This window comes from Chanodichthys erythropterus, chromosome 17 (genome assembly GCF_024489055.1).
Source record: "Chanodichthys erythropterus isolate Z2021 chromosome 17, ASM2448905v1, whole genome shotgun sequence".
Taxonomy (NCBI): domain Eukaryota; kingdom Metazoa; phylum Chordata; class Actinopteri; order Cypriniformes; family Xenocyprididae; genus Chanodichthys; species Chanodichthys erythropterus.
This window is the reverse complement of record NC_090237.1, coordinates 4,751,016-4,776,628: the sequence shown is the minus strand read 5'-3', so window position 1 is coordinate 4,776,628 and position 25,613 is coordinate 4,751,016. Positions and strand designations below refer to the sequence as shown.

The following is a 25,613-nucleotide window of genomic DNA, read 5'->3' as shown; positions in this document are numbered from 1 at the left end:
CTGCTAACATGATCATGTCACACTAGGCAGGCATGGTTTCAGTAACCAGGCTCCTCAGTTCCAACCACGTCCCGCCTCTTTGCCCATTTTCAGTTAACCAGGAGTGATGTGTGGTGATACACTGCTAAGATGGCAGCGGCCTCATTGAGAGCCCTCAGGATCGTGGAAAAGTCCCAGGTAGGAATGATGAGAGTGTGAGGAGGTTTGTGCCTCCTTGAACCCCTCAGAAGCCGAACAACTAAGTTGTTTTTTTTACCGTCTGGCCGGCAATTGGAGCGTGAAAGGCTGCTATGACTGTCACATATATTGAGCGTGGAAGGGGTGAGGCCCTTATCCAAATGCTCCTGTAGAAAAGACAGTTTCGGTGATACGTCACAAGAGGCGTACTTTCTGGATGTGAAAGTACGCATCAGTCAGATCCAGTGAGAAAAACCGGTCCCCTGGGCATATTTGTGTGAGAATCTGTTTGTGTAGTCATCCTGAACTTCCATCTCATGAGGGAGTGGTTCAGGTGCCTGAGATCTAGGATGGACCTGAGGCCACCATCCTTTTTGGGGGTGTTACAGTTGTGCTGGTGTAGAAATGAGGCAGATACGGATTTCCACATTAACAGATGCTTTAATCCAAAAGGGCAAGAAGAACCAAGCATACAACATCAACATAACATTTAAGACTGACAAGGAGTGCAGGGAGTGAGTGCATAATAAAGGGAGTGCAGATGATAGAGTCCAGGTGCAGGTGATCCGTGATGATGAGGAGCTGACGAGGGAAGTGAGTGCAGGTGTGGAGAACAGGAGGATCTTGGGAAATGGAGTCCAGGGAAACAAGGGAGACGGGCGCCCTGGAGACCTCATGCCGGTGAAGGGGGAGGAGTAGACTGGAGTGGAGGTCTCCAGGGCAGGTTCAAAAGCCATGGCGGGTCAGGAGCCGTGGGCAGCCATGGCGGGTCAGGAGCTGTGGGCAGCCATGGCGGGTCAGGAGCCGTGGGCAGTCATGGCGGGTCAGGAGCCGAAGGCGGCCATGGAGGGTCAGGAGCCGAAGGCAGCCATGGAGGGTCAGGGGCCGTGGCCTTCGAGGCGTTGAGCCCAGGCGTCGCAGAAGGACTGGCGGGTGATGGCGGAATTGTAGGCTCCGCCGACCGAAGCGCAGCCGGGGCTCCAGAAGGCCGCAGTAGGAGACAGACGACAGACAACAAAACGAACACCGGGGGGAGTGAGGAGGCCAACTGGAGCTGAGGGACGGAGCGGAGACGGAGGAGTGCAGTCCAGAGGGGAGGGCAGGCTGACAAGGGACCAAGGTGTGAGTGGAGGCAGGATGGAGACTGGTGACACTGGTGGACTGATGGGCAACGGTGGAGCAGAGGGAGGTTGGAGCCGGGGTGAAGGTAATCGCCCAGAGGTCTGAGGTGGAGATCTGGGCGAGGGGGCTTGAGGTGGAGGTTCAGTGGAGATACAAATGGACGGAGGTGAGAGAGGGAGGCAGGGAGGGAAAACAGTCTTTGGGCTGGCGGGTACAAAAACACAGTTCATAATAGGAGCAGCTGGCTCGGAGGCTGGAGCGGCTGGAGCTGAGGGCTCGGCGGCGGCGGCTGGAGCTGAGGGCTCGGCGGCGGCGGCGGCTGGAGCTGAGGGCTCGGCGGCGGCGGCTGGAGCTGAGGGCTCGTAGGCGGTGGCTGGAGCTGAGGGCTCGTAGGCGGCGGCTGGAGCTGAGGGCTCGGTAAAAAAGTCAATAAGCCAGTTCACAGCTGGCGGCTCGCACAGGGTTGGAGCGGGCTCTGGAGATACAGGAGCGGCCCGTGTTTTTGGAAGGACAGGACGAGAGGAACACTTAACATCCTGAACCTCTTGGATAAAGAATTTGGAGCAATTTAAATACAAAACTAAATTTATAGCATCAGCTAAGGAAACATAATCGTCAGGTTCAGAGAAGCGGATGGTGTCCTCGTCCAGTCCATCCAAAAACAGGGCGATCAAATGAGCATCTGACCAATCTGTCAAATAAGCCCACTCAACAAACTCCTCCACATACCTCTCCAGTGAACGTCCCACCTGGAAGAGGCTGACGAGCTGGTCAGCCGCTGATGTCGGTGTGAAAGGCTGTGGGGGAGCTGGAGCCACAGGAATCAGGAACAATCCCATCTTTTTAATTGTGGAAATCCTGCGGTTTAGGTTCGTCTTTCTGTTACGGTTGTGCTGGTGTAGAGATGAGGCAGATACGGATTTCCACATTAACAGATGCGTTAATCCAAAAGGGCAAGAAGAACCAAGCATACAACATCAACATAACATTTAAGACGGACAAGGAGTGCAGGGAGTGAGTGCATAATAAAGGGAGTGCAGATGATAGAGTCCAGGTGCAGGTGATCCGTGATGATGAGGAGCTGACGAGGGAAGTGAGTGCAGGTGTGGAGGACAGGAGGATCTTGGGAAATGGAGTCCAGGGAAACAAGGGATCCGTAACAGGGGGAAGTAGCGGCTGTAAAAGCCTGACTCGCTCTGGGCTGGGGGAACCATTTCTATGGCTCCTTTCGCCAGCAAAGTCATCACCTCGGAGCGGAGGACATGAGCGTCCTTTACTTTCACTGAGGTGGAAACCACACTGCCAAAATGCGGAGGTCTTTGAGTGAATTGAAATGAATAACCTCATTTTATAATCCCCAACACCCAGTTTGACACTCCGGGGATGGCCTGCCAGACCTCAGCGGGACTCATGCTTTCGTGGTGAGAGTGTCCATCTTCAATGGAGGCGGCTTGTAGGGGCAGGGCTGGCAAGTGACAAGCTCGGAAATTCAGCATTTTACCACAAACATCACTGAACTAATGTTATTTTGGAAGAAATATATTCCATGAGTCTCACCTAATAGTTATAGGGGAGCTAGTCATGGCATAGAGCTGTCAGTGCTGCATTCAGCTGAGCACTGAAAGTGTGGTACTCGCCCTAACAGCGTGTGCAGCATCGGAAAATCCCAGCTCAAAGGCTGAATATATTCAGAGTGAATATTCCATGAGTCTCACCTGAGTCAGCGTCATGTCGTATTCATCTGAGCGCTGTCAGCATTGAGCTTGCTTTTGTGCTCTCGTAGTAAGAGTGCTCATCCTCAATGGACACGTCTTGCCAGGCCAGGCCAGACCCGGCAAATGACGCTCTCAGAGGCACGGCATTTTGAAACAAATCCCAGCAAGAATATGCTCTTTTAGAAAAATAAGCTCTGTATGCTCACCTGACGGAAGACGTCAGGAGATGAGCTGAAACGGGTGCTCTCAGATGCTGAAGGCAGCTTGTGAGTGGCGCGCTGATCAGGCTGCTTGAGAGAGGCGATCAACTAGAGCAGAGCAGGCGCTGAGATGCTTGATCCACTGCCACAGTTGTGGCGCAACATTTGAAACAATGCCACTCTTTTAGATACTCGCCAGATGCTGGCAGGGGAAGCGCTGATCGGCTGCTTGCAGCCTTGGTGAGCAGACAAAACTTATTTTAAAAACATAAAAAATCTTACCGATCCCAAACTTTTGAGCGGTAGTATATATACTTACAAAGTAACTAGTAACTAGCTACTTGAGTAGTTTTTCATTGGATACTTTTTTACTCATACTCATACTCATACTTTTTTACTCATACTTAACTATTAAGATTATTACTTTAACTTTTACTTTGAGTAAATATTTATACAAGCACTTGTACTTTTACTTGAGTACAGTTTTTGGATACTCTACCCACCTCTGGTGGCGGCCGGCTGGGCCTCGTCATCCACTTTTGTCAGGTTTTACAACCTGGACATCCCTGCTTTGCAGGCTCAGGTCCTTTTTGCTTAATTGCCTCTCTGAGCTCAGCTCTCTAGGAACCACACTCCCGCCCTAAGGCTGGACTTAATCTTTTAGTTGGGTTTGTTAGGGAATGTTAGCACGAGCTCTGCAAATTAGCACTCCAGTCACGTCACGTCTTCATATAGCACTTTATTCAATGGATTGCTTAAAATCAAGCAGCTTTACAGTATCAAACATGAAAAACGGTGTTAGTGCCTTTATTGTTTTACAAGCACAACTTCATTTTGTACTATAAAGCGGCTATCCAGTGTGTAAGTGCAGAAAATGTATGTCTTTTATTTTGTATTTGTCTTGTATGTATTTCCAGGTATGTTGGTCACGCGCTGGTTGGTGCAGGTATTTACGTAAGTGTTTCCTGTTTTTGAAGTAGGTGCGTAGAGAGGGGGTGAGCAGGTGGGAATGCTCACTTTCTGTTGACCGTTTTTTAACCATTCTCAACCTGTCTACAGTTTCAAGTATGTTCTTTTCATTGACTACAGTATATTGCATCAAAACAACAATAAATGTACTTGGCTTTAAATGCATGGGAAATGAACGCGTCACACAGTTTTGTCCTGGCTGCTTAGCCTCTCAGCGGCTATAGGTTGCCGTTACATGTTAGTCAACAGAAATGGCTGTTTGAAGATCATCTGGACGCAGTTTGGAAACGGCTGTACCTGCACACCGCATGTTGTCGCCGACGCGCTCCATGAAGTGGATCAATGGGACGCGACGCACATACTAACGGCAGACGAGGTATGTCAGCGGTTTAAATGGATTGTGGCTTTATGCATTGCTGCATTGCTGCTGTTATGGAAGACGCATTTATTGCGATTGTGATTATGATTGGATTGGCTTTGGATTGGATGCGGTCTGTGTTGCTCTTGGTTTCATTAATGGGCTCTTGTGTGCTGCCTCGCTACGTTCATTGATGGTTTGGCTCTGTGTGCGCTGAATACAGCGCTGTTTGAAGTTCGCGTGAGTTTGAGAATGAACTCTGAGGATATGGAGCACGCTGCTGATAGCGGCAAACGAGAGCATAGGCCCACGGCAAAAGCCCTGCTGACAAAAATTGAATCCTTGCAAAAGGATCGCAAGAGTAAAGTGAATAAAGTGAAGAATATGATTGTGTCAATGAAAGAGTTGATGAAATGCGATGACAATGCATCTCAAGTGTGTTCAATGTTGAAAACTATGAAATTGCTGATGAATGATGCATCTGTACTACATAAAAGTGTACTGCCTCTACTACCTCTGGAGGAACAAAATAAACAAAATGAATGGTTTGACTCAATTTCTAAACACTGTAATGGCTTTGTGAAGGATGTTGAACAATGGATGACTGAAACTGGGAAATTAAATATCTGCATTGCTCCTTCTGATACCCATGAGCCTAGGCCTATGGAAGTAGATGCAACATCTCAACGGATTCGTGCATCTGAGATTTTACCCTCCGTTCAAGTTGTGTCCACAACACACGATACTCGGCTCTCTAATGTACATCTACAAGCTGGAATGGATTCTGGAGAAGAAATTCAACCAATGGACAGTGTTTCAAATATAAGCAGTAAAAGATCTACTGGAGTGGCATCTCATGGATCATGATCAAGCCGATCTTCCATTTCTTCCACTCGTCTTAAGGCTGAGGCAGAACTAGCTGCTTTATTGGCTTCTCAACAAATGTTACAAAAGAAACATGAATTAGAGGAACAAAAGGAACAGCTGAGGAAAAGGAGGGAAAAACTGGACTTGGAAACCAAATTAGCAGAGTCAATGGCCAGAGTAAAGGTTTATCAAGATGTGCGTTCAGAATCGCATGCATCTCTCAATAGAATTGTGTCTCAACCTCTTCATTCTGATGTGGAATCATTTGTTCCTTCAGCTAGTGTGCCGACAGCATCAGAGTTCTTGCCTGTATCTCGTACATCATATGTTGATAACACACAAAGGATTTCAAATTCAAATTCTCAATCCCAGTTGGTACAACAACAACCATCAACAAGATATAAAACACAACCTTCACAATTTACATTGCCTAATACATCGTCTTTGGATAGTCAGAATATTGGAAATGTTAATGGATCAAGTTTTCAAAATGATGTGAGCCACACAAGCATGCTTCAGTTCATTGGTAAGCAAAATGAGATAGCTACTTTATTGGTTAAACAGCATAACTTGTCTTCACTTCCACCCAGAGAAATTCCTTACTTTGATGGAGATCCATTTCGCTTTCATGAGTTCATGCGTTCATTTGAGGAGGTGGTGGAAAAGAAAGCAGACAGCCCTGGGGATTGTCTGCATTTTCTGGAGCAATATACACGAGGACAGCCGAAAGAACTTGTTAGAAGTTGCCAGCACATGACCCCTACACAAGGTTACCTAAGGGCTAAAGCTTTGCTTAAGGAGAATTTTGGCAATGAGGTAAAAATAGCTGCATCATATATGGAGAAGGCTCTTTCATGGAAAGTTATAAGATCTGAAGATGCTAAGGCCCTACAAGAGTATGGTCTTTTCCTAAGGAGTTGTTGTAACGCTATGCAGGATATTAACTATATGAATGAGCTGAATCTCACCACTAATATGCAAGTTATCCTCTCGAAGCTTCCTTATAAACTCAAAGACAAATGGAGAGTTGTTGCATATGAGTTAAAGGAGCGACGCCATAATCAGACCACCTTTGCTGATATTGTGGACTTTATTGAGAGACAAGTAAAAATTCTTTCTGATCCTGTGTTTGGTAATATTCAGGATGTAACATCTACTGGAGGTAAGAAGATGAACATAAGAACCATTCAGCCAAAAGCTAGAAGCAGTTTTGCTACCACTATCACTGCTATGCCTGAACTAAAAGAACACAGTAAGATAACAAATAACAGAATCTGTCTCTTCTGTGGTGGTGAACACTCATTGGATGTTTGTAATAAGCTTACAGGAAGAAGTCATAGTGAAAGGATGAACTTCTTGAAGACAAGAGGAATTTGCTTTGGCTGCTTGCATACAGGACACATTAGCAGGGACTGCAAAAAGAGAAGCATCTGTAACATATGTAGTCTCAAACACCCAAGTCTTCTTCACATTTATTCTTATGACAAGGAAGATACTTCTGATAAGAAGAAAGCTGAATTTAAGTCAGCTGTAGGCAGTGCTATGGTCTCTCTTCAAACCAGTGGTCTTACTGGGGCTGGCAAAGACAACTGTGCATTATCTATCATTCCAGTGTGTGTTAAGTCAAAAAAGGGTAACAGTGTGGTGATGACATATGCTTTTCTTGATTCTGGAAGCTCTGCTTCTTTCTGTACGGAAAATCTGATGAACAAGCTCAACCTCCCTGGAAAGAGAGTTAACATTCTTCTCAGAACTATGAGTCAAGATAAATCAGTTGGTAGTTATGTTCTGAAAGATTTGGAGGTTTCTGGGTTGAATCAAGAAGTTTATTGTGCATTGCCTGAAGTGTACACACAGGAGACCATGCCTGTGACCACAGCAAACATTGCCTCACAGAAAGATCTTGAATGTTGGCCTCATTTGAGTAATATCTGTTTGCCTAAAATTAATGCTGGAATTGAGCTTTTGATTGGAGCTAATGTTCCAGAAGCATTAGAGCCTTGGGAGATCATACGTAGTCAGGATAACGGCCCATATGCTGTAAGGACCATGTTCGGATGGACTGTTAACGGACCACTTAAAGGAGTGACTATAAATGGAGATGATTCTGCTGACCCATCTCCTGTGACTGTGAACAGAATTGCAGTAATGAAGTTGGAGGAGTTGTGGAAGCAGCAATTTAAGGCTGATTTTCCCGAGACTGTTCATGAAGAACAGACAGGAATGTCAAAGGAGGATCAGCAGTGTATGGATTATATGTCCCATTCAGCAAAATTGATTAATGGTCATTATTACATCGGTCTACCATTCAGAGATGCTGAAGTGGTCTTGCCTAGGAACAGGAGAATTGCAGAACAACGTGCTTTAACTCTTCAAAGGAAGTTTAAAGTGAATTCTTCCTTTCATGCAGAGTATACCACCTTTATGGAGGACGTCATTCATAAGGGTTATGCAGAAAGGGTGCCTGTGGCTGAACTGGAGAGATGTGATGGACGTCTCTGGTTTATACCCCATCATGGTGTATATCACTCCAAAAAGCACAAGATCAGGGTGGTGTTTGATTGTGGAGCTTCTTATCAGGGTATGTCACTGAATGGTAAGCTTCTGCAAGGCCCTGATTTAACCAGTTCATTAGTGAGCGTGCTCGTCCGATTCAGACTGGAATCTGTCGCACTGATGGCCGACATCGAATCCATGTTCCATCAGGTCCGAGTTCACCCAGAAGACTGTGATTTCTTGAGATTTCTGTGGTGGCCAGAAGGTAACGTAAATGGCAATCTAGAGGAATACAGAATGTTGGTGCATTTATTTGGAGCTACATCATCACCAAGTTGCTCAAGTTTTGCGTTGAGGAAATGGATCAAAAGGATCTGTTTGACTCCAAGACACTTGATGTTGTTTTCAATAATTTCTATGTGGATGACTGCCTTGTTTCTGTACCTTCTGAATCAGACGCTGTGCAGCTGTATAAGGATCTCACTAATATGTGTGCTAACGGAGGATTTCATTTAACAAAATGGATGAGTAACAGCCGTGCTGTATTGGGTGCTATACCTGAAAAGGACAGAGAGAAGAAGGTAAAGGATTTGCACTTGGATAGTGATACTTTGCCTCTTGAAAGAGCATTGGGAGTGCAATGGTGTGCTGAATCGGATGCCTTTCATTTCAAGGTGATAGTCAATGATAGACCTCTTACCAGGAGAGGCATTCTCTCAGTGGTAAGCTCTATTTATGATCCTCTTGGGTTCTTGTCACCTGTGATTCTGTCTGCCAAGAGGATACTGCAGGATCTGTGTAGAGAGGGAATAGGATGGGATAATGTCATTCCTCCGGTGTATGTTCAGCGTTGGATGAACTGGCTGGATGACTTGCATCGCTTGGATAGTTTTAAGGTTCGAAGATTTTTGAAGCCTGATGGGTTTGGAGAGGTAAAATCTGCTCAAATGCATCATTTTTCAGATGCAAGCGAGCAAGGATATGGTGTGGTATCCTATCTGCTGCTTCATAATAACCAAAAGCTGGTACATTCTACTCTTCTGGTAAGCAAAGCAAGAGTTACACCATTGAAACCCATTACTATCCCTCGCTTGGAACTTACAGCTGCTACGCTTGCTAGTCGAATCGACAGGATATGGATGAAAGAACTCAAGATGCCCTTTCAGGATTCCATTTTTTGGACTGACAGCACTTCAGTACTCAAATACCTTCGAAATAAGACCTCAAGATTTAAGTGCTTTGTGGCCAACAGAGTGTCTGAAATTCTGAAGGCTTCTGATGTATCACAGTGGAGGTACGTGAATTCCTCAAGCAATCCAGCAGATCTGGTATCTAGAGGAGTGAAAGTAGATTCATTCTTGAAGAATGAGATGTGGATTTCTGGTCCCACATTTCTAGTACGACCACAAGAAGAATGGCCAGTGAATCCCACCAAGAGGAATGGAGTCTTGTCTCACGATCCTGAGATCAAAAGGAATGCTATGGTAAACATGGTAGAAGTTAAAGAAGAATCCGATTCAGTATCACGTCTCTTCAATTACTTCTCTTCTTGGATTCGATTAAAGAAATCTGTAGCATGGATCCTTCGTCTAAAAGGAATCTTGATGGATCTTAGCAAGGAAAGGAAACGACTACAGACTGATCTTGTTTGCCCTGGTTTAGATCCAAATCAACAAAGAATGACTATTAATAAAGAAATGCAGAAGTTCAAATCTGCTGTGTGTAAAGACTTGCTTTCTTTGGAAGAATTGGACAAGGCTGAAATGGAAATCATCCGACTTTCTCAAAGAAAAAGATTTTCTGAGGAATTGTTAAGTCTAAGAAAGAATGGAGTAGTCAAGCGAAATAGTCCTCTCTATAGTCTTAATCCAATTCTGCAGTCTGATATCATCAGGGTTGGTGGACGTCTTGATAAAGCATTGATTCCCGAATACTCTAAACACCCAATTATATTGGCTAAAGACTTACACATCTCTAATTTGATTTTGCGACAAATTCATGAAGAAATAGGACATGGTGGACGGAACTTCATGTTAGCAACACTTCGACAGCGATATTGGATCCCTGGAGCGAGTGCAGCTATAAGAAGAATTATATCAAAATGTGTTGTATGCAGAAGGTTCAGTGGAATTGCAGGACATCAGCAGATGGCTGATTTGCCTCAAGATCGAGTTTCACCAGATAAACCACCCTTTACTCATGTGGGAGTAGATTGTTTCGGCCCTTTTGAGGTGAAGCGAGGAAGAACCATCCTAAAGCGCTATGGAGTCATTTTCACCTGCTTGGCTATTAGAGCTGTTCACATTGAAATTATCACATCACTGGACACTGACTCATTTATTCATGCACTAAGACGTTTTATTGCTCGACGAGGACAAGTGGCTGAAATACGTTCAGATAATGGAACAAACTTTGTCGGGGCTGAGCGTGATTTACAGGAGGCGATACAAAATTGGAATCACAATCAGATTAACAATGTTCTTCTTCAAAAGAGTATAAAATGGACTTTCAATCCTCCTACCGGGTCACACCATGGAGGGATCTGGGAAAGGCTCATCAGATCAATAAAGAAAATACTGAATTCCATTCTTCGAGGCCAAAGTCTGGATGAAGAGGGACTTCAAACATTTTTGTGTGAAGTAGAATCCATTCTTAACAATCGACCTATAACTAGATCTTCCTTGGATCCCAACGACTTGGAAACTTTAACACCAAATCATCTTCTCCTTCTTAAACAAGAGCTTGCACTACCACCTGGATTGTTTGAGAAGGATGATTTGTATGCCCGTCGACGATGGCGTCAAATTCAATATTTAACTAACCTATTTTGGAAAAGATGGATTGGTGAATATCTACCTCTTTTACAAGAACGCCAAAAGTGGATGGTAAAGACACGAAACCTTCAGGTGGGAGATGTTGTATTGGTAGTGGACAATAATGCACCTAGAAGTTCTTGGATTATGGGCAAAATTGTTCACACGATGGAGGACAAAAAAGGATTCACACGGCAAGTTAAGATCAAAACTATGAGTACCTGTTTGATCAGGCCAATTACCAAAATTTGTCGTATTCTTGAAGCTGAAGAATTTAAAGACTAACTATGACGGTGACATTTGAGAGCTCTCAACTGACCCTTTGACTTGACTTTTGACTTAGACTTGACTGAATTACTGACGACTGACTTTACTGACTTATACTAGACGTGGACATAAACTTTACTTCAAGGATGAACTAAATGAACATTTGAGTTTTCTGGACATTCATACACATGCACGCATATTTCATATTTTCTAATGTATGTTGTTAAAAAAAAAAAGAGGAAATAATGTAACAATGAATTATGAAATGTGCATGTTTATATTGTTTGTATTTTGATTGTGTTGGTGATTATTACAGGTTTATTGTGTAATAATCAGGGGCTGGTATGTAAGTGCAGAAAATGTATGTCTTTTATTTTGTATTTGTCTTGTATGTATTTCCGGGTATGTTGGTCACGCGCTGGTTGGTGCAGGTATTTACGTAAGTGTTTCCTGTTTTTGAAGTAGGTGCGTAGAGAGGGGATGAGCAGGTGGGAATGCTCACTTTCTGTTGACCGTTTTTTAACCATTCTCAACCTGTCTACAGTTTCAAGTATGTTCTTTTCATTGACTACAGTATATTGCATCAAAACAACAATAAATGTACTTGGCTTTAAATGCATGGGAAATGAACGCGTCACACAGTTTTGTCCTGGCTGCTTAGCCTCTCAGCGGCTATAGGTTGCCGTTACACAGTGTGTTCATGTTTTCAACCTCAGAAATCTTACCTCGACTAATTCAAACACACGGATGAATGAGACAAAAACGCGTCCCACGCGAGTGAAGGCGGAGCCTCAGCGCACACCTCCTATTATATTATCGTCACTGACCAATGGTAGTATGAAGGTGTTTTGCAGCTGGAGCGAACTTTTCCTGAAAGTTCGCTTTGGCAAGCCGTTTCGAACTTCCAAAAAGAACAGAAAACAAACTTCGTTTTGGCCTGATTTTGTTCGAAATGACGTCACATCAGTTCTTTCTTCGATTTCGTTTGAAGTATACCGGAGCCTTAGTCATCCACTTTTGTCAGGTTGACAAAAGCTTCCTACAACCTCTCAGCCCTCTCTAGTTCCGAAGCTGTGCGAAGTTCTAGAAACGATTATGTGAGGCCGGGCTTGACCTCTGAGAGTTAGCCTGTTTTTCTGCCTTCTCTTGACCCTGATAAAATCTGGGTCTCTGGCTATGGCCTGCTTCATTGTAGTTGGTCTATGGTGCCCCTTCTGGACGCCCCGGACAATTACTTATAAGTCATTCATCTACCATAGCACGGTGTGATTTAATAGGTTCCCCACCGCGTCTTAGCAACGCAGTACGAGTAAAGTATCGAAAGGGAACGTACTAGGTTACTAACGTAACCTCGGTTCCCTGAGATATGGGAACTAGTAAAACCGTGCTATGACGCAGCACAACTCTGGTCGTCACTTCAGTCGATATGAACCAGTTATCCTATGCCGAGTGCCTGCTTATATAGCCAGATCCCCGCCCAATTTGGTAGGCTCTGGCACGCTGCTTCACCTTAATGAACATTCATTTGTTCATTTTATTACATTTATTAAACCAATGGCAGTGCATTTGCCTGCTGTGATTGAAAAAGGCTTCAGTAATCGGAGAAAAGGAGTTTCCCCACCGTGTCTTAGCGACGCAGTACTTGTTCCCGTATCTCAGGGAACCGAAGTTACATTAGTAACTAGTACGTTTTTCCCCATATGTATCTAGTGACGCAATACGAGTGTAGTAACAAAAGGGAACTGTAATTTATTCCTGAGATCAAAGCTGATTTTTCAGCATCATTACAGTGTCACATGATCCTTCAGAAATCATTCTAATATGCTGATTTGCTGCGAAACATTTCTGATTATTAGAAAATTGTTGTGGAAACATCATGCATTTAATTTTTCTGGATTCTTTAATGAATAGAAAGTTCAACGAACAGCATTTATGCCCTGGAGACCTACTGGCAGGTGATGCTGGATATGCAGATGGGTATGGAGGTCTCCAGGGCAGGTCCAGGATCTCCAGGCACCATAGCAGGTTAGGAGCCTCGGGCAGCCACAGTGGGTCAGGTGCCACGGGCAGCCATAGCAGGTCAGGAGTGTCGACCAGCCATGGTGGGTCAGGAGTGTCGGGAAGCCACTGCGGGTTAGGAGTTTCGGGAAGCCAGGGCGGGTCTGGTGGCTTAGGCAGCCACAGCAGGTCAGGTGGCTCGAGCGGCCACGGCAGGTCAGGTGGCTTGGGCAGCCACGGCAGGTCAGGTGCAGTGGCCAGCCCTAGAGAGACAGAGTCCGTAGATGACCACGGTGGGTCAGAGTCCATAAAAGGCCATAGGGAGTTATAGTCCGTGGGCGGCCATAACAGTTCGGAGGCTGTTGATGGCAGTGGCCAGGCAGGGTCCCCACCCATAAGCTCCCCACCCTCAGGTATATGGCCCCCCCAAAAAAAAGTTCTTGGGGAATTCAACGGAGGCTGTGGCGGGTTCGTGGGCAAGGAGCTCGGGTGGCGCCGGCAGGGCAAGGAGCTCGGGCGGCGCCGGCAGGGCAAGACGCTCGGATGCAGAGTCTGGAGCGGGCTCGGCAAAGACTGGAGCGGTCTCGGCGGAGGCAGGAGTGACCATCTTGTCCATAGACACTGGCGGTGCGGCCATCTCATCCGTAGACACTGGCGGAGCGGCCATCTCGTCCGTAGACACTGCCGGAACGGCCATCTCATCCATAGACACTGGCGGAACGGCCATCTCATCTGTAGACACCGGCAGCCTTGAGTGCGTTGCAACCGGCGAACTTGTGTGTGAAGCAGCCGGCTGGCTTGAGAGCGAGGCGGCTGACGGAGGCTTTGGAATGCCAGCTGCTCGTGCTGAAGTCAACGGTGGATCCTCCACGCTGGACAGCAAGCCGTCTCTGATCTCGGACAGGTCTCGAGACGTGACACAGTGACTTGACTTGGCTCTGGAAGATTTGCGCTGACTTGACTTGGTGTTGTTATGATGGTAGCCGCCATCTTGTGAATGTCCTTTGGCGCGGCGGCCATTACGTGATTCAGCGAGGTGTCGTGTTCCTCCGCGAAACCCACAGTAAAGCTAGAGCCACTCAGTTGTAACGCCAGGTCTATATATTGTTCTAGAGACCCATCAGGATCATGCAGTGGCATGAGGGAACTGAGCGGCTCAGAAAGTCCCCCGCGAAAGAATATCATGAGACACACTTCATTAAAGCAAGTTAACGGTGACAGCTCAATAAAGTCCATGACATACTCCTCTATGGTTCTTTCTCCTTGCCGGAGACACATTAACTGGGCCGATGGATCCATATTAGAGGTAACCAAATCACTTTCAAAAGCTGCTGGATCTGGATATGGCGAAGTCTTCTGTAACGAGGCTGGACTCAGGCAGGGATCCAATTGCAAGCTTTTATTAAATGTGAGCGTGGTCATACAGGCAGGGTCAAACAGGAACAAACGGGTACAGCAAGGGACAGGCAGAGTCGTAGTCAGGATACGGGCAACGATCAGGACAGGCAGATATCATTCACAGAACAGCAGACAAGGCAAGGGTCAGGACAGGCAGCACAGGATCGTAGACAGGTAACTGGCAGGAACTGTAACAGGCAGACAGGCAGACAGGCAGACAGGCAGACAGGCAGACAGGCAGACAGGCAGACAGGCAGGCAGGCAGACAGGCAGACAGGAAAGTAATGCTCAATTGTGACACAAGGTAAACAAGACTTTGCCAAGAGGTGGTGTGTGTGTGAGTCTTTTATAGTCCAGGTAATGAGCTGCAGCTGGGTGTGGTGATTAGTGTGGATAGTGTGCAGGTGACTGGCAGGGAGGATTATGGGAATTGGAGTCCAGAACTGACTGGATTCGTGACACCAAGAGAGGGCTACTCTTTGAGAAAACAAAGGAAATTAAAAAATTATCATCCCCATCCAAGATGCAATCACACTGAGTCAACCACATTTCAGCATTGCCTTAATCTACATTTCCTCTTCTTCACACCCTCTTCTCTCTATATGCAGAGATGACCTGAAATTCACCCAAAATCTATATGGTTTAATGTGAACAGTTATCATACAACATTATACATGTTTGGTATCATTTGAAATGTCTCAGTGTGACTGGTACAAAGGTCTCATTCCCACAGAAGCAATAATAAAGGTTTTTAAGATATTAGAGATATTTTGATCTCTGTAATGGGTGTGTCCACCTTCACAGGGTCTTTCATGCAAATGGCCTTCTATCCCCAAAAGGTGTAAACTACTCAGTCTAGGACCTTGATTAATGCAAATTCCCATTATGAACCCATGTTTCCATTTTAAAGAAGTTTCTGTCTTGGTCTGAGTATTTAAAGAGATGATGAGGCTCAGGGTGCGATTCTTTAATTAGATCGGCCCACATTGCTGAATGCCCAGGACATACAGCAATGTGCATTTTTCTAATGTCAGGTGTGCATCTTTTACTCTGTTTCTAAGCATCTGATGTTTTGTATTGATGATCTTTGAATTCATTATGTAATTGGCATGATACATTTTCCTGACTAATAAATTGTTATATTTGACTTTATTCTGACTTACTCTGAAATTATAAATCTATAATCCCACAAATCTACGCTCAGGTTAGTAACAGACTAAAGTACAGCTTAGGTGGAGCAGTGGGGCACACCAGCTGATATTTTAGAGCTCCGACTAACACATTGGCATTAGTCATGTACACTTAGACTGTGTAGGCTAATAATAGTTCAGAACCATTCCGTTCAGAACAACACAGGGTTGTCAGACCAATCTGAATAGGGTGAGCCTCAACAGTAGAGAATCATATACACTATGTCTGTAAAGGTGATTTATGGCCTAATTTATAACCCACATTTTCTGGGTGTTGTCACTCAAGCTGACTGGTCAGTGGATGTAAAATATGTTTTATGAGTGCTGTGAGTTTATGGGTGTTGTCCCCCTGAATGGGAAGTCAAGACTGTCAATGAGATATAGGGTTAGTTGGGTTTATAGTTAGATATATGGGTATATTCATGGGGGTTATAGGCCTGTCTCACCCCAGATTGAAATTTGCTGAATCCTGGGTATCTGGCTTCTTCTAATCTGTTGGGAACTGATAGTTGCCATGTTTTTCCTTTGATTGTGGGGGTGAAAGTCACCCAAGCAAGTTTTACACCTCAGTGTCAAAATCAGTGCTGTTTGGTCAATGGGGTATATGTTAATTGAGTCAAAATATTTGAGTCAAGACATTAGCGATTTACTGCAGAGCGAGTACTGAACGCAATCAAATATGACTGTAACTGTCACTGGATGGATCTGGTGAAGCTGTTAGTGATCGAAATATTGATTTTGAAGATGCTGAAAATTATATAGTTTTGAGAATACGTTTGAGATCGCAAATGGGCTTATATTCGTGACCTCAAACATAAAACTATCCTATTATTTGCTGAATTTACTGGGAAATGAGCTCTGACGAGGACAGTGATGATGGCATAAAACATCTGCTCAAACAGAGCCCTTTCAAGCTCCAAAAGGTAACAAAATATGCTTTATTTTATTCTTCTGTAATTGTTACTCTAATATCAGAGGAGTTTTATATTATCACGACAGGTAGAGATCCTTCCGTGTTAGATATTGATCCGGGTCACTAAAGACCCGAATATGTAAGAATGATTGGCGAAACAGTCATGCATTTAAGGGTTAAAATGACATGTCTGGGCATGTTCTTTTTTAGAACAACTGTGTGCGTCCGTGCGTGCTTTGCCATCATAGTATGATCAGTAGTACCTGAACTATAGATTAATGCTAGTTTCCTAAGACAAAGATTCAGAAATATTCATCAAGCCAAAGAGTCCTCATTACCCACACACCCCAGAATAGGTGTTGTTTGGGAGATGTTCTTTCTAGAACATCTGAATCTGTGTTTCCAAACTCACCGATAGGATCGACGTTAAAAAGACAAAAGAATGAAAACAAATAATTTAACAGTGAAGTAATTTAACAAATAATTTAATCTCACAGTGAAGGTGTTTCCAAGTCAACCCGGTGGGGGAAGAGTGCATCCTAAATGTGTTTCTGTTAATGGTTTTACGACAGTTGCTTAGGCTAGATGTTTTAAGAATGACACTTCATCAAAACCTTTCTGGTGATTCTCTGGCTCAAAACCATCTTATACTGATTTAGTGTACATAAATTCGTTCAATTCAATTCACGTTTATATGTATAGTGATTTTCACAATACACATAATTTCAAAGGACTTTTACAGAAAATGCATGTCAACATTACAATTTATAGTAATCTCTTATCAGAGGTGACTCTGGAAGTTATGCCATTTCAGAAATGTATATACAAATCACACAGTTGGCTAACAAAATATTAATTTACACAATGTATTAAATTAGGGCAGAAACAATGTGCTCATTGAAGTTATAAAATTATGTTAACAAATGATTAGGATATATAGAAAAATTTAGCACTGGTGCATGTTGATCCAGAGTTTGGGGGTCCTCACAGGGGGTTGGGGTCATATCTCCACAGTCGAGTAGGGAGGAGGAAAAATGCGGCTGCTGCTTGTTCCACAACAGCATTAAACTTCTGTCACGGTCCTCAAAACTGAATCACGAACAGTTTTTAAAAGCCATTTTTAATACCAGTGTACTCTGCAAATGTGTTTATTTTAACCATGCGGTGGCGGCAGATACTCTTTAATCAGTAATGACATACCGAGACATTAACAAGATGACTCATTTTGAATTCATTTTGGGAGCGATGACTGAATGTATTTTTAGTAAAATGCCTGTATACAAGATTAGTATTGACAAAGTTCAGAGGCTGTCATATGTGTGAATCAACTGACTTTGTTGTGTATTTTCAATATGAAAAATACATTTTAAATTGATGGATAAATTGCATTTTGAAAAAGAAAAAAACGTGTCATGGACTTATTGCATTTTGGGAAAAAAATACTTTTTTATAACAAACCTTTTAAAATCAAAATGTAGATTAGATTTGAAAATAGTGTTTTTCATCTGGCCACTTTCTTGGTAAAGAAAACACCATTTTACTCAAATTAATCAAAATGGAGTTATTGCATTTTGGAACCAAACTCTTCGAAAAGTTTTGCTTTCATTCAGTGTGTTCAGATCTATGAGGACTAAATAACATACTTTTTAAAAAAAATAAGCAAGCATTGTGTGGCATCTAAAAGTATTACAAGTTTGTGTATATGAGATCGTATACCCGGCTGGTGCGAGACTCGAAGCGTTATAAGAATCCGAATGAACGAGTACAGTAAGAGCAAAGAGTTAAGTAGAATAATCAAATGTAGAGCTGAACTATTATACAAATGACCAATAATCAGTTGACATTCTAAACAAAAATCGAGGTCATAATAAAAGGAGTCAGATAAAAGTTTATTTGGAATTAAACTACTTTGAGAAACCTTCCCCGTTCTGTGGGAAACTGCCGTTGGGCCGATAGGGCGGGCTTTACAATAGGTACTATATTTTCTGCTTTATTCTGTGATCTTTTTTTACATTGTATAAAATCCCTTGTAGTACATACACCAATCAAAAAATTGTCATAAAATATAGGGGAAAAATATTAGATATTGGTTGTTCAGCAGTGTATTTTTTTTTCTTATTAAAAGCAAATTTATTTCAAATTAGAAGCATGAGATGAGATATAAATCTATCAATTAGACAAAGGTCAGATAAAAACCTTTTAATAATTTTTCAAAAAAATATTCTGTCCCCCTCAATTCTGAAATGATGGCTGCGCCCCTGCTTACAACATAGTTTTTAATCACATTCTACTTACTTGTTTATATCTTACCAGACATAAGATTGGTCAATGGGTCTGATTCATGCTGTGGAAGAGTGGAGATCCTTCATAATGGCCAGTGGGGAACCGTGTGTGATGAAGACTGGGACATGAATGATGCTGCTGTGGTGTGCAGACAGTTAGAGTGTGGTTCAGCCATCAGTGCACCTAAAAGTGCCGCCTTTGGTCAAGGCAGTGGATCGATCCGGCTGGATGATGTTGGATGCTCGGGAGGTGAAGGAAACCTCACACAATGTTCACACAGAGGACTAGGAGCTCACAACTGTGGTCATGGTGAAGATGCTGGTGTTGTTTGTTCAGGTAAATCTTTTGCATCTTGACATTAGGGTTAGGGTTAGGTAGAAATGAGCAATAGAAATTACAATCAGCTTTATGTATTTAATGATTTTTATCTTAACATGTCATTTTAAATGGATGCCTATTTCTGTAGCAGGTGACCTGCAGCAGCCCACTCTTTCTGTGATCTCCAGATATACAGTTGTTTCTCCTGGAGAAAACATTCAGTTCAAATGCAAAACACCTAAACCAAGATGCAATGCTGATGCTGAATTCCACCTCTTCAAAAACGAATCATCAATATCCTCCCAGAAACATGTATTTAGTGCGACTTTCCACCTTGTCAATGTAAGCGTCTCACATCAGGGCAGCTACAGCTGTTATTACTCCTACCAAAACGGCACTGTAATATCACCTCGGAGTAACACCGTTATCATCATTGTAGGTGAGAGTTTAATCTTGTCTCATTGCCTACATAATAACGCATTAGTTGCATGAAAGAGAATTCATTCTGTATTGATGTCTTATTTTTGTGTTTGTGCTGCAAATTTGTAAAATGACTTTAAATTAAATCCCGAGAAGATGCAGTTCTTGAAGCCATTTTTATTTGATTTATTTCACTATTCATTTTTATTTGTAGCGCTTACACAGAAACACACATGAGTATTTGAAAGTAGGTGTCTATCAGTGGATATATTTGGGATCTGCTTTCAAACACTCCCGTGTGTATGTGTGTAAGCACTCTGTGAAGAGCGTCAAAGATGTCTATTTACAACAAGTTTTTGAAGAGATCATTGTACATATCTATTGAGCATGTGAACACAATGGCCAATCGGAGGTGTTTAAAAATCTGTTTAAAGGGTTAGTTTACCCCAAAATTAAAATTCTGTCATTAATTAATCAACCTCATGTCGTTTCACACCCGTAAGACCTTCGTTCATCTTCGGAACACAAATTAAGATATTTTTGATAAAATCTGATTGCTCAGTAAGGCCTCCATTGACAGCAAGATAATTAACACTATCAAATGCCCAGAAAGCTACTAAAAACATATTTAAATCAGTTCATGTGACTACAGCGGTTCAACCTTAATGTTTTGAAGCAACAAGAATACTTTTTGTGTGCCAAAAATTATTCAATAATATCTAGTCATGGCCGATTTTTAAAACACTGCTTCATAAAGCTTTGAAGCTTTACCAATCTTTTGTTTTGAATCAGTGGTTCGAAGCGCCAAAGTCACGTGATTTCAGTAAACGATACTTCATTACATCATAAATGTTTCTAAATTTCAATGGTTCACATGACTTTGGCAGTGTGATTCAAGCACTGATTTGAATAAAAATAAGATTTGTAAAGCTACTTTGCAAGTTTAGCATGTTGTTAGATGTGAGTTGATTCATAATATAGTTATTTTATTTTTTAGGTGAATATACTATCAGACTGGTGAATGGTAATACTAACTGCTCTGGGAGAGTTGAGATCCTTTATGATGGCCAGTGGGGGACAGTGTGTGATGATAACTGGGACATTGAAGATGCTGAGGTGGTGTGCAGACAGTTGGGATGTGGACGAGCTGCTAGAGCCTACTCCAACGCTCATTTTGGCCAGGGAAGTGGTCCGATCTGGTTGTATAATGTGGGATGTTCAGGAAATGAATCATCCCTCACACAGTGCTCACAAAATCCTTTTGGAGACCATAACTGTGGTCACTACGAAGATGCAGGTGTCGTCTGCTTAAAGGGTAAAAGTTTATGTTTTCCCCAGATCCAAGATGCCATTGTACATTGACTGTTTTGCTTGTGATGAAAAGGGTACAATAGTGATTGAAAACAACATAAACCTATGGTGTTCAGTCCCAAATAATAATTGAATTAAGCAGAGGGGCTATGTACATTTGGTGCTTGCCTACTAACAATTTCAAACACATACAATATACACATACTTACAACATAGTTCCCTTTCGAAGGGGAACTCAACTCTGCGTTTGACACGCTATGGGGAACGCCTTCGCGTGATCCGGTGTCTGAAAACAATATCAACTCGCGACAATCCTACTGGCTGGCGACAGCCTATGACGTCATTATAGCGCGACCCGGAAGTATATAAGGAGCACCTAGAGAACCAGTCAGTATCTTTTTCGTCTTCGGGGACTGTTTTGTTCGAAACGATATCAAACTGATATTAAGCTAAGACAATTTGTGACCCGTCACGGAAACCAGGGACACAAGTCGGCAGCACAACTTTCGAGTAAAATGAGAAAGAAGCATTTTTTTCAAAATTGGTGATTTTCGTTTTTTTTGCAGAATCTGTTAGTTGAGATCATGAAGAAGCCTTTCCGTGTTTGAGATAGCAGTATTGGTATATTTAAAAGTGTACATTTTGAGGTTGAAATCGGCTTGTTTTTCGGAGATTCTAGCACGCAGTAGGGGCGTGTCATGTCTGTGTGTATTTCCATACTGGGAAGCATGGCTACTTATTATGCAGCGCTCTGGCCGGCTCTAGCTGATATCAAAATTCAATGAAGAACCGTGGCCGTTACACCGCAAATGTTTTGAAGTACTTCTTCGACAAGCCGGATGCTTATGAACAAGCACTCACTCATTCTGAAGATGATCTGAGCGACGATGAAAGTGGCATAATAAGACATTACCTTTCTGGAGTCGGGTAACGCGCCGGCGCATTTTGCAGGATTTTTTTCACATTGCAGCAAAACAGACTTAAAATACTCCGTCATTTTTTGTCATAGAGACATAAGTAATATATCAATTGAAACTATAGAATGTCTTCTTTTATTTGTGTACACTCAGAGTAAAAACTAAATGTTGTGCTTTTTGTAAAATAAAGAAAACTAACATGATGCGTGATCTCTCCTCTCCCTCTGAACGCAGTCCAATCTGATAGTTCTCGGAAAATGAACTGTAACTTAGTGAATACTAATCATAAAAAAATTGTACTTGTCTCTGAAAAAACGTTGAAATGTCAGGTTTCTAATCGTATAAGTCAAATCGAAAACAAACATTCTGTGTTTATGTAATCTGTATGAAAAGAGAGCCATGTCAGAAGTCTGTGATTCAGCTCATTATCCGCTAATGCGGCCACGCCCATGGAGGGAGCGCTATTCAGACACAAATTCGGTCAATACATGCATTCATCGTCTCAATCGTGTATTTATTGGTCACATTTATGTCTAACAAACATAAGGAAGTTATTTCAGGAAGTGTGGACATCCATGTCCCATAATGTTGACATCTGATCACATACATAACTTATAATGTTGTCTTTTATGAGAACAAAAGGGCATGTACAGGCAGTTCTTGTGGGATCTGTCTGTTTGTTTTTGTGAGTGTGTTTAACTTGTAAAATGCTCCACTCTCTTCTGGTCCTTTCCTCGAGAGGAGAAGGACCGGCAGCTGCACCTAATGGTTCGGGTCTTACTCTTGCTGAGGCAGAGTAGAGACTAGATCAAGGGGTTTTTAGCTGGAGCTTGTTGAAGGGGTGAAATTTCCTACGACCTTCGGCGGCTGACGGGAGAGAGCTGTGTGATTATGATGATATGTTGTCTATGACATCATTAGGTTCAGCAGCAGTTGCTCTTCTTGTTCTAAGCCAAACAAGAGAGCAGGAGATGGCTGATGAGGATGAAGATGGTGAGCCTTCTGAATCCTTGAAGCCACCCTGTCCCCGCGTATGCTCAGCTGTGTGAGATTATGGAACACGCCTGTGGCAGACTTCGGCTGCCATTGGAACAGGTTAAAAAAAAGAAACCGCTCGCGGATTGTTCGTTGAACGGTTCCTTTTTTTGCAATAATTCTCCAGCCACCATAAGCTTTCCATTCCTTCTTGATCTTCATACTGAGATCGAGAAGGCATTGAAGGACCAGTATTCAGCTCGCATTCATCAACATCAGCAGGTGCCTGCCTCTTGTGCAGTCACTCTTACTGGATATTTTCTCTGAAGAAATGTGATTGGAGGCTCTGTGATTAGACAGGTTGTTGGCCAAGACTAGGTTTCTGTAAAGTAGACCAGGTCAGGCCTCCCTGGTGGCAATCAGGGTTGAGTACGTTCCTCTGACTATTGACTGGCTAGGGTTCCCTCGGGCCCTCTGGCTACATTCCCTTAAAGGTACCCTCTTTCTTTGAAAAGAACCTAGGTAGGCCTTCTGCGAAAGGCCTCTTTGAGGCTTTTTAGCTTGGGCTGTTGGCCATAGGGAATGCTGTCACTGACAGCCTATGTATGACCCATAGGGGGAGTGGTTCTGGCGCTTCAGTTGAAGTTGCTAGTTCTGATGTTTGTCTAGCCATTTTTGGCATGCACTCCCCTCAAGCATGGCGGTGTGGGTATATCGTTCCCCATAGCGGGTCAAACGCAGAGTTGAGTTCCCTTTAGAAAGTGAACGTCTCAGGTTACGTATGTAACCATGGTTCCCTGAGAACAGGGAATGAGACTCTGCGTTTCCTAGCCATGCATCAGGGCTGCCTGCTGAACAGTCCCTTCAGACGATAAGATACTGACTGGTTCTCTAGGTGCTCCTTATATACTTCCGGGTCACGCTATGATGACATCATAAGCTGTCGCTGGCCAATAGGATTGTCATTAGTTGATATTGTTCTCAGGGAACCATGGTTACAAACATAACCTGAGACATTTTTAATCACATTGTACTTAGATTTTTATATCTTACCAGACATAAGATTGGTCAATGGGTCTGATTCATGCTGTGGAAGAGTGGAGATCCTTCATAATGGCCAGTGGGGAACCGTGTGTGATAATGACTGGGACGTGAATGATGCTGCTGTGGTTTGCAGACAGTTAGAGTGTGGTTCAGCCATCAGTGCACCTAAAAGTGCCGCCTTTGGTCAAGGCAGTGGATCGATCTGGCTGGATGATGTTGGATGCTCGGGAGATGAAGGAAACCTCACACAATGTTCACACAGAGGACTAGGAGCTCACAACTGTAATCATGGTAAAGATGCTGCTGTTGTTTGTGCAGGTAAATCTTTTGCATCTTGACATTATTTTGGGAGAAATGAGCAATAGAAATTACAATAAGCTTCATGTTTTAATGATTTTCATCTTAACATGCAAATTTAAATGGATGCCTATTTCTGTAGAAGGTGACCTGCAGCAGCCCACTCTTTCTGTGAGCCCCACAGATACAGTTTCTCCTGGAGAAAACATTCAGTTCAGATGCACAACACCTGAACCAAGATGCAATGCTGATGCTGAATTCCACCTCTTCATAAACGGATCATCTATATCCTCCCAGAAACATGTTTCTGGTGTGACTTTCAACCTTGTCAATGTAAGCGTCTCACATCAGGGAAGCTACAGCTGTTATTACTCCTACCAAAACGGCACTTTAATATCACCTCGGAGTAACACTGTTGACATCATTGTAGGTAAGAGTTTAATCTTGTCTCATTGCCTACATAACGCATTAGTTGCATGAAAGTGAATTCATTCCGTATTGATGTCTTATTTTTGTGTTTTGTGCTGCTAATTTATAAAATTACAATTAAATCCCGAGAAAGTGCAACTTATTAGCATTCTGCGCACGCACATGAAAAATACAATTTACATACCTATCAGTAGTGATGGACAAATTTGAAACACTGCTTCGTGAAGGTTTGAAGCTTTATTAATCTTTTGTTTAGAATCAGTGATTCGGAGCATGTATCAAACTGCCAAAGTCACATGATTTCTGTAAACAAGGCTGCATTACATCATAACTGTTTCGAAACGTTTCGAAACATTTCAAAATTTCAATGGTTCACCGGTAGAGGGCGCTGATAAAGTGAACCCATGAATCATGCAGATTCACTGAGAACTATTGAACAAGTGTCTATGGGTTTTACCCGATGGTTTTACCTGATCTCTGATCAGTTTTATACTTTTGTAGATGTTTTAATTAGACATTAGTATAATTAAAATGAATAATGGTAGTTAGTAATCTTTTATTGGCCTGTTTAGCTTGAGTCCATGGAACAAACAAAACACGCCCTAAAAATCGATAAAAGAACACATTATACAGACACTCTATATTTAATCTTATTAGATGATTAGTTAATTGCATTTGATAGATTTTACTTTCAATAAAACATTTGCAATAGATTTGTAAAAGGTGTTTTTATGCATGTTTGGCCTGAGTTTTGTTGCATTTACACTATTCTGACCACTAGGGGTCACCGTGTAGATTGTTTCAAAGCCTCAGCACATTTGCTTGGTGCTCACACTATGGTCTGTGTGGGTCCTAATGCCCCAGTATAGTAAGGGGACACTGTACTGTAACAAGCACCGTCCTTCGAATGAGACGTTAAGCTGAAGTCTTGGCTCTCTGTGGTCATTAAAAATCCCATGGCACTTCTCGTAAAGAGTGGCCTCCTAATAATCCCCATTCATTGAATTGGCTTTATCACTCTCTCTCCTCTCCACCTACAGCTGGTGTGTGGTGAGTGCTCTGGTGCCGTTGTACTGTGGCTGCCGTCGCATCATCCAAGTGGATGCTGCACACTGGTGGTGGATGAGGAGAGACCC

General features: G+C 43.0%; 1 protein-coding gene across 4 annotated transcripts in view; it reads left to right on the top strand.

Moving 5' to 3' along the window:
• LOC137004317 (deleted in malignant brain tumors 1 protein-like) overlaps positions 1–25,613 on the top strand; it is a 48,359-nt gene that overhangs the window by 15,106 nt on the left and 7,640 nt on the right. The window contains exons 7-11 of one of the 4 annotated variants that reach the window (XM_067364546.1): positions 18,797–19,102; positions 19,236–19,523; positions 20,502–20,819; positions 23,746–24,069; positions 24,191–24,478. In XM_067364546.1, coding sequence (XP_067220647.1) covers positions 18,797–19,102; positions 19,236–19,523; positions 20,502–20,819; positions 23,746–24,069; positions 24,191–24,478 — 1,524 coding nt within the window. Of the gene's footprint in view, positions 1–18,796; positions 19,103–19,232; positions 19,524–20,501; positions 20,820–23,745; positions 24,070–24,190; positions 24,479–25,613 lie in introns of all 4 variants that reach the window. The other 3 variants (XM_067364547.1, XM_067364548.1, XM_067364544.1) reach the window with 3 other exon arrangements.